The 15253-nt window shown below is 35.3% G+C and overlaps 2 protein-coding genes across 2 annotated transcripts; one reads left to right on the top strand and one right to left on the bottom strand.

Moving 5' to 3' along the window:
* Positions 1 to 489: 489 nt before the first annotated feature.
* LOC145111437 (TCP-1/cpn60 chaperonin family protein) lies at positions 490 to 2417 on the top strand. The gene has a single exon (XM_079047711.1). The coding sequence runs from the start codon at positions 672 to 674 to the stop codon at positions 2271 to 2273; it is 1602 nt and encodes a 533-aa protein (XP_078903837.1). The 5' UTR covers positions 490 to 671; the 3' UTR covers positions 2274 to 2417.
* A 10673-nt stretch (positions 2418 to 13090) lies between these two features.
* LOC145111073 (immune-associated nucleotide-binding protein 9-like) lies at positions 13091 to 14267 on the bottom strand. Its single transcript, XM_079047376.1, has 4 exons — positions 14133 to 14267; positions 13694 to 13892; positions 13488 to 13610; positions 13091 to 13400 (listed from the first exon to the last, which is right to left on the bottom strand). Exons 2-4 carry the CDS (start codon positions 13865 to 13867, stop codon positions 13290 to 13292), a joined length of 408 nt encoding a protein of 135 aa, XP_078903502.1. The 5' UTR covers positions 13868 to 13892; positions 14133 to 14267; the 3' UTR covers positions 13091 to 13289.
* Between the last annotated feature and the right edge of the window lie 986 nt (positions 14268 to 15253).

Genomic DNA, 15253 nt, shown 5'->3' with positions numbered 1-15253 from the left:
TTTTAGTTTTTGACAAAACGCTATAGTTTAAACAAAAAGCTTCGTTTGGCAGTACGAGCGTTTAACTTTTAGTTTAAACAAAACGCCCAAAATCTAAAACTACTTCATGTAGCGTTTAACAAAACGCTACTGAGCATTTGAAATCAATTTCCATAATTACCCTTACAAATATATTTATATATTTATTTATTTTTAATCAATTGTCCTTATATGTAATTTTATATATTTCAAAAGCTACCAGCTACTTTTGCCAAACACTCATATAACAAATAAAAACTACAGTTTCTCGCTACCAGCTACCCGCTACACGCTACCCGCTACACGCTACTAGCTAACCGCTATCTGTTTCCAGCTAACAGCTACTTCTGCCAAACACGCATAAATAACTTCTACATAATTTACGAATAAAAATAAATAAAAGTTTGGAATCCAAAATGTAAAAAAAAAATGATTTGCTTAATTGTAAAATGAATCATGTTTAGATTTCGGACTTTTAGGTGGAACATTTCTGTTTGCTAATTTACGCTCCTCTCACTGCTAGGGTTTCTCTTCAGTCTTCCCCCATTTCCAGCCAAACTAGGGTTTCTGTCACACAAAAGCCTCAAATCTACGATCTGGAATTTTAAAACTTTCAACACTTAAATTGAACATATTCTCATCTTTCGAAAGCAATGGCAACCATGGCAGCTCAAGCACCACGCGCATCCAAGACAGAGAGCTATGTCGACAACAAACGGAAGGACGATATCCGTATGGCGAACATCAAATCGGCACGCTCCGTCGCAGACGCCGTCCGTACCAGTCTCGGTCCGAAGGGAATGGACAAGATGATTTCAACAGCCTCCGGAGAAGTCATCATCACTAACGACGGCGCCACCATCCTCAACAAAATGGAAGTGCTCCAGCCCGCCGCCAAGATGCTCGTCGAACTATCAAAGTCACAAGACGTTGTCGCTGGTGATGGAACCACCACCGTCGTCGTCATCGCTGGTGCACTCTTGAAACAATGTCAACAACTTCTTCATTCCGGTATTCACCCCACTGTTATATCTGATTCCCTCCACAAAGCCTCCATGAAAGCGGTTGATGTTCTTACCGCCATGGCAGTTCCTGTTGAGCTCTCCGATCGCGAATCTCTCGTTAAATCCGCATCTACTTCCCTTAACAGCAAGGTAGTTTCACAGTACTCTACACTTCTAGCCCCTTTAGCCGTAGATTCCGTTTTATCTGTTGTGGATCCTGCAAAACCCGATTTAGTTGATCTTAGGGATGTGAAAATCGTGAAGAAACTCGGTGGTACTGTTGATGACACAGAGCTTGTCAAGGGTCTAGTATTCGACAAGAAGGTTAGCCACGCTGCTGGTGGTCCTACTCGTGTTGAGAATGCCAAAATCGCTGTCATTCAGTTCCAGATCTCCCCTCCCAAAACTGACATTGAACAATCCATTGTAGTATCAGATTACACCCAAATGGATAGGATTCTGAAGGAAGAGAGGAATTACATTCTCAGCATGATCAAAAAGATCAAATCCGCTGGTTGTAACGTGTTGTTGATCCAGAAAAGCATCTTAAGAGATGCAGTTACAGATTTGTCTCTCCATTATCTTGCCAAAGCCAAGATTTTGGTGATCAAGGATGTTGAACGTGATGATATTGAGTTCATCACCAAGACACTAAACTGCTTACCAATTGCAAACATTGAACACTTCCGCGCTGAAAAACTTGGGTATGCTGATATGGTGGAAGAAGCTTCTCTTGGAGATGGAAAGATTGTTAAGATAACTGGAATCAAAGACATGGGTAGAACAACAACTGTTCTTGTTCGTGGATCCAATCAGCTTGTTCTTGATGAAGCAGAAAGAAGCTTGCATGATGCTTTATGTGTGGTGAGGTGCCTAGTGAACAAGAAGTTTCTGATTGCAGGTGGTGGGGCCCCTGAAATTGAGCTGTCTAGGCAGTTGGGTGCATGGTCTAAGGTGTTGCAGGGTATGGAGAGTTATTGTGTGAGATCTTTTGCTGAGGCTCTTGAAGTTGTTCCCTACACTTTGGCTGAAAATGCAGGGTTGAATCCAATCACCATTGTTACAGAGCTTCGTAACAGACATGCACAGGGTGAAATCAATGCTGGAATCAACGTGAGGAAGGGGCAAATTACAAATATTTTGGAGGAGAATGTGGTGCAGCCATTGCTTGTGAGCACAAGTGCTATCACTTTAGCTACCGAGTGTGTTCGGATGATTTTGAAGATTGATGATATTGTTACAGTGAGGTAGATTTGATGCAAAAAATCATCACAAGTTTGGAGATTTTGGGAGATCTTTATCATGGTATGTTTTTGATTTTTTTTTGGAGATTTATGTTTTATGTTTATGTAAACCCTTTTTTTAGTTTTGACTTGATATTTTTGGTTTTCATTATATGACTGTTTCTTGGTATGATTATCTAGAATTTCTCATCATCTGTGTTGGAAACTTTCTGGATTAAAAGTTTTGCTGCATTCCACATATTATTTCGTTTGTTGATGATATGTTAAAATGATTAAACGATGATATTTATAATTTATGTAGATTTGTATGTCTAAGAAGGCTTTTCTTTGAGTATTAGACTAGTAGTTATAGTCAATGGGGATAAATTTGATAAAAACCTCAATACAGTACATCTCCAGTACAGTCTACAGCAAAGTTTTTTCATCAAGCTTATTTATTACCCAACAATTTTAGTTTATACCATTTACATTTTTTATATCAATATATTTGAAATGAAAAACACTGAAAAACCCAACCTTGTATCTCCTCAAAGTAACTATTTTGTTATATTTTTGTCCAATAAAGCTTTTTGGCTGTTTTATAGCAATTTGCTTTCATTAAAACTAGAATGTAGCAATGTACAATGACCTTGTAGGGGAGGATCTCAATTTTTTTTAACATAACATAAAATGCTCATGAGACATTAAATTAATTTAGGCAAAATCACAACATAAATGGGGAAAATGTGGGGAAAACCATACAAAAACCATATCTATTGTCTTCCAATTCCAATGCTCAAAATAACCATTATGTTACTTTTTTTTGTACAATAAAACCATTTTATTTGTTCATTATGTCTAAAATAATGTTTTGTAACCTATAAACCCTTGAAAGCCGGTTACCTAACATTTATGACTTCAGAAAAAATCAACCTATTATCTTCTTGTAACCGGTAAATCCTTGAAAGCCGGTTACCTAACATTTACGACTTCATAAAAAATCAACCTATTATCTTCTTGTGCGCATAAAACCACTTTGTTATTCTTTTGTAATCTAAAACCATTTTGTACAATATTTAATTATCTTACATTTTATGGCACAAATGTTTCTCTTTATAAGTTCATGATGATGCTGAGAGAAAATATGCATAGCCTAAATACTAGAATTATCAACATTGGAATTTTTAGCTACCAAAGTGAGTCAATGACATCTAGTGTTACCTCATGAGAAGAATTCACCTTTAGTTGAGAAGTATTATCGGTTGAAGGATGGGTAGAAATATGCATGTGCCGAGAAGTCTTTCTATTATTTATTAAAATAACATTAATCGGGAATACACAACGAAAGAAAAGATAATTGTTAAAATTTTCATTGATTCCATAAATGAATTACATGTTATAACTTATAAGTAATGCAAACTAACATCAATTTTTATGTGTTTCCTAATTTGATGTTGCATAAGAATCGAGTTCATGTATACACAATTGAAGTTGTCACAATATAAAATGGTGGCTTTGGTGTTAGGGCAACGGTGTTAGAAGAGGAGATTGCAAAAATTGACGTTTGTATTTACCACATTATGGTATTCAACTGTGGCACTAGAGAGAGAAATAACAAATAAACAAGAGTTATGGTTGTCACCCAGAAAGATAAAGTTCACAGATCTTGAACGACGATTCATTGGGCAATCCTTCATCGAACATCAAAATAAGTAATGAAACTTGTCGAGAAGGATATATGAAATTGGAGCTCATGATCAAGAGTACCTTGTATGTAGCGCAAGATGCGTATCATGTAATGAAAGTGTACCTACGGACTACTGAAGGTCAATCATATCAAACTCATAGTGATGGAAGAGGGAGACGATAACAAAAACTCATAAGAAGAGAGAGAAAATGGTCGAGGAGCGAAGGGAGAGTTTAGGAAAGGGATTGCCCGGGAAACCTTTGATATCATGATAATTGGTAAATTTATCATTGATTTGATATATGAAGTATAAGTTATAAATAATAAAACACTACGATATAATGCTCAGTTGTTAGTAAGAATTTTACACAACTAATGGAAACAAGATACAAAATAAGCATAACACAATAAAATTAAGAATCAATGAACCAAACCGTATTTCCCTTCTCCAAAACTTCTCATATCGGACAATGGGGATCTGTAATGATAAATGAGATTTATCAATTATCAATTCTCGAGAGAAAAAATATAGGACATAAATGGGGAAATCAATTGTTTTATTGTACAAAATTAGAACATAAAAGGGTTTTACTGTATTAATTCAAAAAAATAAAATGAGTTTTTTGTACAAAAAACAACATAATGGTTTTTTTCGCGTATTATAGAATAATATGTTAGATTTTTCTGATGTCACAAATGCTTGGTAACCGACTTTCAAGGGTTTGTCGATTACAAAACATTATTTTAGACATGATCAACAAATAAAATGGTTTTATCTTACACAAAAATAGCATAATTGTTTTTCAAAGCATTGGATGATAATATGCTCAGTTTTTCTAGGATTTTCCCAAAAATATAACATAATGATTGTTTTTGAGCATTAAGAGACCATAAATTGGGGTTTTAACTTTTGCCTTTTTACACACTTATAAAAATATAACATACATAAAAAAGAATTACATACTAATTTGATTCATTCAATAAATTAATAGAAGAAAAAAAAACTAAAATCCAATTCAATTATTAGTTTAATACTTTAATTGATTTATAAATTATAGTATTTATGTTTTGTAACTTTTAAATTTGTAGTTTATATTTAATATGTTATGAAAATTTATATTAGTTCTTAACGAATTGAAATAAATAAGAAATAAAACTAAAGGGCAAATGGCATTGAAACCATTGTAGTTGAATTGAAGATTACATATGTCTTTCATTAAAGAATTGAAGGATAGTTAAGCATGTTTTCATGACATGATGATTGATGAAGGCGAGTCTCATCAACAACAAACATCCTAAGATCTCATTCCCATCGAATGTTTCTGGGATGAAAATTTTGTTTATAAGAATTTAGGTTATTTGATTAGTGTTTGTGTACGTTTTTTGGGTTAAAAATTTAAAATTTACTCTAACCAACTGTTTTGGCAAAATCAGAACAAAAAGATTTTCAATAGTGGTTTTCTCAACAAAGAAAAATCAAGAATGCCTTTTTCAGAAATAGGAAACGTGTCAAAGTAGGGTGATTTTTTTAAACGAGTGGGGTCTTGAGTAGTGTCATGAGTGATGTCATGTTTATCCTATCATCTCATCTTTTTGACATCTATCTAATTCTATATCATTTTTGTCATACAAGACATGCCATTTAAAAAAAGTTATTTAAATATGTATTGGGGTTAAGAAAGTGGTTGAAAATTTGAATTTTGTTAGTTTAATGGTTTGAAATTGAAATAATAATTAAACCAAAAATAGACGTTACCTTGCCTTCTCTCTCCTCTCTCATCATCAACAGAATGTCGTTTGACCGCAACACACCCAACATGCCACCAGGGTGGGGCGGTGTATGCCGAACTTGCCCATAAAACTAAACTTGCCAAAAAAAAAAACTCTTCTTGGTCTATTCTTGTAAATTTACAATTTCATTCTGCAATAAGAAAAAAGATTTTTTGAAACCTTTCGCTCAAAAAAGTTTTGAAAAGCTTTTAGTTCCTAATGTGAACAAAAAGATTCGTGTATTTGTTTAGGCTGCTAGGAGTGGGCAGCGCCCACTCCCGTTATTGCACCTAATAACACCAAATAACGCCCAAGAACACCGCCCTCATCCATGTTATTAGGTGTTATACGCCTGCGCGTTGCTTCCCGTTACCACCATCACTTCCATTAACGCCGTTTTTTTTGTCATTTTCTTAATAACGCTGGTGTGGGCGTTGCCCACACCTACCAGTCTTATGTGATAATTACTTGAGAGAGTAATCAACCTTTGGTTTTATATATATATTTAGCAATTAACTTGTCTTGTACATATTGTATCAATAATCTTACAAACTTGTTAAAAAAATATCATTGTTAACGTGCATATGTTTGGGTGATGTGGTGTAACGTCCCAAAATTCAAGGCCAAAAATTTCATTTTTAGATAAGTTATTATAAAACCAACAGTATAAGAAAACATCCATAATATCATGTCCTGTCAAAACCAAAGTAGAAGTAATCAAAACATGTTATCATAAAACAATATCAGAGTGTAATCCCAAAGATCTCATGTGCGGAAAACCATAGTGTGATGCGCTGCAATCGAGCCGACTCCTTTCCTTGAAAACGAACTACCTGAAACCAAAACTGAAAACCGTAAGCACGAAGCTTAGTGAGTTCCCCCATCATACCACATACCATATAAACACATAATGCCTAACATATCTGGGTGCTGGCCTCCCCTTCGGTATCTTTCAACCGGTGTGACAACCCAAAATTTCAATCTTGTACAAACCATTCAATCCAATCAAAGTTAGACTTGTTCCTGCTAACTTCTAGCACTATGTTGAGTCTATTTGAGCATTCCGAGCCTAGTATATCCAAGGAATAAGTGAATGGAAGTGCCAATTGAAGTTGTAACCCATTAAACATGCCATAAACCCTCAAAAGAGGAGTTTACGGCCAAGGGTCATGGGTTTACGACCGTAAACACATGGTGTCCGTAAACTCCATGATATATATATGGCCCTTAGTCATTTTTTAGCCACTTTTCACTTTTCCAAGCCTAGAACTCGAATTCTCTCCCAAGGATCTTGAGACTTTTGCTCCCAATCTTCAAAAATGTAAGTAAATCCTTCCATATATGAGTTAATACATATCTTCTCCTTGATTCACTCTTGATTTCATCCATGAAATCTCTTCTTTTGGGTAGATCTTCAAGTGTTCTTCATTTCACCAAGAACACCAAGAACACATACTAGTGTTTTTGGACTCTAACCACCCTTTCAAGCTTCCACTATGTAAGTACACTATCCTTAGCTTGTTGGATACTAGAATCACTTGTTAAACATCTAGAAATCGTGACCAGAAGGGTGTTTACGGCCAAGGCAATCTCCCTTGGCCGTACACTCTATTTAAGTGGTGCAAAGTTGCCACAACACCCTCCTAAGCCTAGAAACAAAGCCTAGAACACTTCCAAGATGATTATAAGACCTTAAACACACGAAATGGTACAAGACACCATGAGTTTACGGCCGTAAACACCATGGGCCGTAAACCCATGGGCAGTAAACACCATGGGCCGTAAACCCATGGGCCGTAAACTCATGGGGGTTTACACTTGGGCCATAAACTCCAATGTGAGGCCCTACAACCCTTAGATGCAACCCCTTGGTACTTCTAGCACTTGAATCAAAGTGTTTTCCTTGTCCTAAGGTGTCTTTACTTGTTTAATTAGTTGTTTAATCACTAATTAGATACATATATGTGTCATTATATGTTAAACAGGATCCGTGTGTGCTCAAGTCCTCACTTGACACTTAACATCCTACCCAACACTTCCATCCAAACCACTCACTACATGTGAGTTCATACCCCTTAATCAACCTTTGAAATGATTTTAAATGCTTTTATGGGGGGGGGGGATACAAGTTGAAACATTCTAGTTATTATATTAATCACATGTGATTAATAACTAGAACAAACAGAAAGATTTTCTATTACTTTCAAATTGTTATCAAACTTATAGATTTCAAACACTTCAAAACATTTTAAACTCTTTTATATGCTAAATCCTTTATAAAACTCTTTTTAACTTATATTATTGTCAAACTCATGTCTATACAGATATATTTATATAAGTAAGATTTGAAGGGCTTAGGACTGATAGCTCACTTTATTTCCTGTTCCTTGTTTGGTTGTGGACTTAGAGTATCCTGTTATTTGTCCGAATGTCGTTGAAACCTTAGTTATATATCATGTATATGTGTTTAGATATAAATGCTTTTATTTCAGTTTAGTACCTTTGGGTAGCAAAGGCATACAAACAACATTACTAGTAAACTATAATAGGTATAGTTTAAGAGATTATTACTCACTATTACTAGTACAACGAAGCATACAAGAGTCAGTACGTTTACAAGTCATCACAAACATACTATACACTATATAAGAGAGCATACTATACACTAGTACATAGAGAACATTAGTACACTATGATATACTATACAAACATACGAATACGATAACTAGAATGTGACATACTATTTTCGGATACAACAAGACCGTGTTGTATCATTTTTGTAACCAGAGTCTCCTGGAGGGAGAGCGGGCATTGTGTGTATAGATCTATACATGACAGACACTCCCACACCCCGACTGCTAGCTACAGTCCCAGCCGATAAGACCAAGGGGTGACAAAATGTCACCTCACTACATATGACACCGGAGGGTCATCATTTATTCAGTCGTCGATCAGCATGGTTACATACGAGTTCACATTCAAACCTTTAATTAACCGACTAGGGATTAAAGGCAAAAAGACTCCCTGAGGTGTATTGTACATTTAATACTACCTGGAGTCTGTATTTTATTACTTTATAGCCAGCAGTGTTACTGCTGAGGTAAAACATTATTTTCCCTATTACATTTACTTTGTGATCTTCTCACATATTCATAAATGTTTAAACTATATTTCGTTAATGATAGACATACTTGGGAAAATACACACTTTTACGCGGAACAAGCATACAGAACATTGGTGCCTTGGTAGAAGGCCACTTTTAGTAGAAAATATAGGAATTTCTAGGAGATACTATTACTCACTACAAACATTTACATTGAGAACTTACAAACATTTTCTTCAAACTTACAAGCGTTTTCATACAAACAATGACACTAAATACTTATGAACTCACCAACTTTAATGCTGATAAACTCTTTCAAAATAACTTGTATTCTCAGGTCATCAGTAGACAGGTACCGATGAAGCTTTTGAGAAGATGGAGCACATTCAAGACTCATCTCTTATTTTGATTCATATTTTTGGTGTCTTATAAACTATACAGAACACGTTTGTATTAAAATTATTCTATTAATGCAATGGATGTTGTTGCTTGTTTACTATTATGCATTGTTATGATACTGTACATGACGTCCTCCGCCCCAGAACGTTTCCGCCGTCCCGGTTTTGGGGTGTGACAACCGGTAACTGCCTAGCATATCTGGGTGCTGGCCTCCCCTTCGGTATCTTTCAACCGGTAACTGCCTAGCATATCTGGGTGCTGGCCTCCCCTTCGGTATCTTTCTACCGGTATCCGGGGACTATTTCACCCCTACCACTACCACATAATAACATATCATGATCATACTGCTAGGCATGCATGGGTACTATCTACCCCATCGATATCTTTCAACCGGTAACTAGGGGCTATATCACCCCTACCACTACTAACACATATGTCATAGCATCCTAGCACATAAAGCATATTAGATAACAACACAGCAGATAATTATCACAAAGACAATCATCTAACAAACAATTCCTACTAGTGGGTCGGCATTGTGGCCGTAGACCCACTCCTACTGGAAGGTAACTCACCTCACACTGCTGAAGTCCTGTAGACACAATCCCACACTGCTGAAGTCCCGCAGACTCAACCCCAACTGCTGGACGACAGATTCCCGAACTGTCAATCACAAAAATAACACCCAATTAATAATTGGGTTCTACTACATAACCATAAGTACATTCTTTGGATAATTACTACATTACCCCAAGCTTGGCTTATTCAAGCCCAAGGCCCAATCCATAGGCCCAAAGTCAATTAGGAATCAAAGCCCAACACATGGCCCAATTTTCCAAATTGGGCCCAGGCCTATACACGATCTTATTCTAAGGCCCAACATCATATAATCATTAAGGCCCAAACTATGGCCTATCTATGGCCCAATTTGGAAAATTGGGTCTAAGCTCCTTACATGGGCCTTACCCTAGGCCCATTAAATTATTTTAGCCCATTTGCTTGTTCTTGGATGGCCCATTAATAACCCAATCATCAAGGCCCAATAGAAAGGCCCAACTTAAGGCCCAAGTGAAATTAGGGTTTCACATGACATGATGATTAGGGTTAAGTTTCCTACTTAACCCATTAAGGACTTAATCCACTAAGGACTTAATCCATTAAGTCCAATATTGCTTAGATTAATCTTTGCCAATGATTATTATTTAATATCTCAAGTTATTAAATAATTCCCGTGTGTCCCGGTTAATTCCCCAAATTAGGGTTTCATGGCATTAGGGTTTTCCAAACCCTAATTAGGGTTTCCAACCCATCTTAGCCCAATAGGCCAATTAGCTAAGTCCTTAGATCCATTAGGGTCCATTAAGCCCATTAGTTACATGTTTGGGCTTTTAGGTTATTTAGGGATTTATTGGGCCCATTAGGGTTTATCAGGCCCATTAGGGTTTTAGTCCCTTTGTCCAAACACTCCAAACGAGTCACAATCCAAACAAGGCACACCGCCACCCGACACGGCGGCCGGTGGCGGCAGCCACCACCTCACGGTGGTGGTTTTGAGTTTCTTTCCATTATTCCATTTTTTTGTTACAATTTACAATGAAAATACCAAAGTAACACACACACTAACTAACATAAACACACACACATGGCGACACATGGTGGCAGCCACCACCTCACGGTAGTGGTGGTGGTGGCTGTTCTTGGTTTTCCGGCTAGTCAAAACACACACAAAACACACTAATAATGGAAAATACACCCACACACTTGTTTTGCCCGGAACAGGAGCACATCCACCCTTTTGGTGGTGGTTGGCGGTGACAGGAGCAATGTTAGCGACATCAGCGACGGATTGCGGTGACAGTCACCACCGTGAGGTGGTGGCGACGGTTTTCTTGATTCTCAGCTGAGCATCCACACGTACACACACGCAAACACGATCTGGAGACTGAAACTTTCTCAACTCAGCCACCACGGTGGCAAACGATGGCCGGAACCCAGAAACGGCGACCACAACCCACCTACGGTTCCCGTCGACGTACACGATGTCAGGCCATAGAAAGGGCGAAGAAGAAGACGTAGGTGGTGGCAGCGGACCTTACCGTGAGCTCCCTTTCGTTCACGACTCGCATAGACAACGTAACCCGCTTCACGGTCTCTGCTGATCGGAAACAGATGAAAGAAAAGTGGTGGCGGCAGTTCTCTTGCTTCGACTTGGTCACCAACGGATCTCCTGATCAGGAGGATGGGGCATGGTTGTCGGCCTCGCTGGTCTAAGTCATTGGTTGTCGATCGGAAATAGCATGATGGCGGCGGCAGTGGGGAGACATAAGGGGGGTGCGGCGCCGGAGACTGAAGGTACAAGGTGAAGGTGGCGGCTGGTTATGTTGCGCTAGGGTTAGGGTTTTAAACCCTTAAATACCCGATCCATCTAAATGTCTGCCATAATGACAATAACAGTCCTTCCCTTCACATTTTCTTTCAAAGCAAGGCCAATATTTACCATTTAAACCCTGAATCCATAAATTTCTTTCATAATAAGTCCAGATTTACTAGACAACCCCTATCTTCTAAAATCTTTACAAAACTAATCCAGAATTTACAAAACCGCCCCTTGCTTGACAAATTCTTTTTAATTAAGGTCCAGAATTTACCCTTCAGCCCCCAACTTCTAAATTATGCCAATTAACTCCTCGAAACCAACACCCTGCATATATAATTATTTATTTTAGGGCTACCATTCGTTCATTAGTTCATTTATTTATCTAATAAATAAACGGGTGTTACATGTGGCTTGTACACATTTAGGACGTGTTTGATAACAAGAGTTTAAGAGCTTCTAGGTATTAATTTTTAATAAAAAACTCGATTTATACAAAAAACTTTGTTTGAAAGTACGAATGTTTATCTTTTAATTTAAACAAAAAGCTCTAAATCTATTAACTACTTCACGTGATGTTTAATAAAAAAACTATTGCATTGTTTTAATCAATTTCCAGCATTGTCCTTACAAAACATAGTTATATATTTATCTTTTTTAAACAATTATTTTTTTAATGTAATTTTATATATTTCAATAGCTTCAATTTTTTTTCAAACACTCATATAACAAAGACAAAATTTCACAGATGGCCTTTAAGGTTTTTCGTTTGTCCATAAAATAGTCTTTATGAAACATTTTTTTGCATGGATGGTTCCTATGGAGCAAACCTTACATAAAAATAGTCTTTACCGTAGATGTTTGTTAAAAGAATTTTGAATAATGACCATTTATGCCATTTTGTGAACTTCCTAAATACTTTGTGAAATTTTTACAAAAAGACCATTTGTGAAATATTATGATGTTAATGTCTGAATTTTTTCTTTTCAAATTTTCGGCCCTCTTTTTATTTTTTATTTTTTAATTCAAATTTTCTTTTAAAAAATTTCTTTAATTTTTTCACAAATTTGTTATTATATATTTTTAAAAGTTAGAATTTAAGAAATTAATTTTTCAGAAAAAAGACACGATTATTACAAAACAAATCCACTTGTTTAGTAAACAACATGTAGAACTAATTTTTTGAGTTCAAGGCTTAATGAAGATACGTATTTTCCTCGCATAACTATGTCTTCTTAATAATATATAGTATATAAATATTCTCCACTTCTATTAACACCATATATGTTTTTCACTTCTATTAACACCATATATGTTTTTCACATGAAAATGCGTTTCTCAAGTTATATCGCGATTTACATCTAGACTGGATGCATTATGTACTAATACTAAGACCAAGTTGTTGAATAAAGTTTGTTTCTATGTGGCTTGAATGTGATGTTTGGAGTTGTTTTTGTCAAGTGTTTATAATGTTCCAATACCATCAAAATACCGATGTGGCAATACAGCAGATATGATAATAATAATATATATTGAACTAAATATTTAATATATACTATGTTTTTGGCTAAAAATATAAAACATGTTTTGCAGAAAATAATAAAACTCCGGTTTTTTAAAATAGCACGTTCAGCCCTCTTTCAGATCTCCTCTGTCTCCTTTAGGGCTTTTTCAAGATTCTCTCTGAGGTTAGAGATTACATGATTTGATTTCATTTTAGCAGCATAAGATACCGGAAAAATTCAGCCTTCAAACCTTCAATCCGCTCTTCTTCCAATTGTTGTTCCAGTGTAATTGTTGTTTTACTGAGCTTCAATTCGACCTTTAGACCAATAACACACATTCATGAATGCAATTTCAGATTTTAACTACAATTAAATTTCAAAACTAAAATAGATGTAAGATTTACCATGTCAGTGATTCGCTTAAGCTGCTCTTCATATGATTTATGCATTTGCTCTGTCAGCTCAGCTGTTTCCTGTTTGCTAGATCGGATTCCTTCTGTTTGTTCATGAAGCCTCCTATTCGCTCTCTGACAAGTACATAGATAGTTAAAACAAAAGCAAGGCCTATACCTTGTCATAATAGGTCAAAAATAATGAGTTTCACTTTCACCTTCAATTCACTGAAAATTTCATCAGTATATGGCTTTCCATTGTTCTTGGTAACCACCATGTTGACTAGAGAGAGAAGTTTGTCTACTTGATATGCTCTCTTCTTTTCATCTTTCGTCCAGTTATCGAAAAGGACATATCTATCCCCACACAGGCTAAGACTCCCGATCCTCATCACTTGAACTTCCCCCCATTATAATCTACTCATGTAAAAAAAAAGTGTAAATCAAATAACGAATAGAAGTGATCACAAATATAAAGGAATATATATGTTCCCTTGCAGCAGCAAACTGTTCACCATTTATTACAACCGCTCAAATACATTATTTGATAGGGCATTTAGAATAATGATTTCGAAGTTGAAGTTTAATAATCCAAAACGCAGAAATAAATGGTTGAGGAAGAAGCAAATAATACAGAAACATCAAACATGTATTTACCTGTGAGGTTGCAGGGACGAAGATTGAAGACGTGGTTGAACAACTTGAGGGTTATGCAGAATCTTTATATACGTGATGTGTTTTCATCGTTCGTTTATATAGTGATATGAGGAGGTAATTATGTAAACTTCAAAAAAAAAAAAAAGGATGACTCCGACTCTTCTTTCATACGTTCGTTTATCTTCTTAGCCTTTCCCGGGAACGAGGTGTACACATTAGCTATATCTAGGGTTTTAATTTGAATAACAATCATATTTTATATAAAATAAATAAAGATAAATCTTAAAAATAATAATATAAATTTTAAAAATTAAATCATATAAAATTCTAAAAGTAATAAAATAATATTTATACTTTAAAACTTTTTTAAATAAAAAATAGAAACGAAAATATTTAATAATGTATTATAGTTTGAATATTTTAGATAAAGTGTTAGACAACAAAAAATATTTGTATATTAAATAAAATATATTTGAATGATGATTAAAATTTATAAGTTTTAATTTTTTATTTTATATAAATATTATTACATTTCATGTAAAAGTAAATATATGCCATAAAAAGATTTCATATAAAACAATGTTGTAGAAACCTAATTTTAAAAAATATATAATAACAAAGTTGTGAAAAAACTAAGGAAAAATTTTAAAAGAAATTTAAATTAAAAAAAAAAGTAAAAAAAAGAGGCCGAAAATGTAAAAAGAAAAAAAATGAGACTAACTTCGTAGTATTTCACAAATGGTCCTTAGACAAGTTTTTCAAAATTGTAGAAATGGTCATTATCCCAAAAAAAAATAAAAAAAAATCAACTTAACGGATCCATCTAATGAACATCTACGGTAAGGACCATTTGCGTACAATGTTTGCCAAACATGTCCTTAGTAAAAAAATAAAAGTTATAACTACCTGCTACCAGCTTCCAGCTACCAATCAACAGCCACCGACCACCAACCACCAACTAGTTTTGCCAAACATGTACTTAGTTACACAACTTTCCTTTATATACATTTAGACTTAGTCACTTAACTTCTTTTTTATAAACATTATACCCATCATCTTATAATTTTTTTCATCAAAAAGTATCATTTAACCGCCACTTCTTAGTTTCGTACTAGTGACAT

The sequence above is a fragment of the Lactuca virosa genome, chromosome 5 (assembly GCF_052849685.1).
Source record: "Lactuca virosa cultivar CGN04683 chromosome 5, Lactuca_virosa_CGN04683_v6, whole genome shotgun sequence".
NCBI lineage: Eukaryota > Viridiplantae > Streptophyta > Magnoliopsida > Asterales > Asteraceae > Lactuca > Lactuca virosa.
This window is presented reverse-complemented; position numbering and strand designations above follow the sequence as displayed.

Bases quoted from the DNA above. Each gene is read 5' to 3' on its own strand.
- LOC145111437 (XM_079047711.1), top strand. From the start codon at position 672: ATGGCAACCATGGCAGCTCAAGCACCACGCGCATCCAAGACAGAGAGC.
- LOC145111073 (XM_079047376.1), bottom strand. From the start codon at position 13,867: ATGAGGATCGGGAGTCTTAGCCTGTGTGGGGATAGATATGTCCTTTTC. The intron at 13,611-13,693 runs GTGAAAGTGAAA...TGTACTTGTCAG, and splicing joins AAATTTTCAGTGAATTGAAG to AGAGCGAATAGGAGGCTTCA. The intron at 13,401-13,487 runs GTAAATCTTACA...ATTGGTCTAAAG, and splicing joins TTAAGCGAATCACTGACATG to GTCGAATTGAAGCTCAGTAA.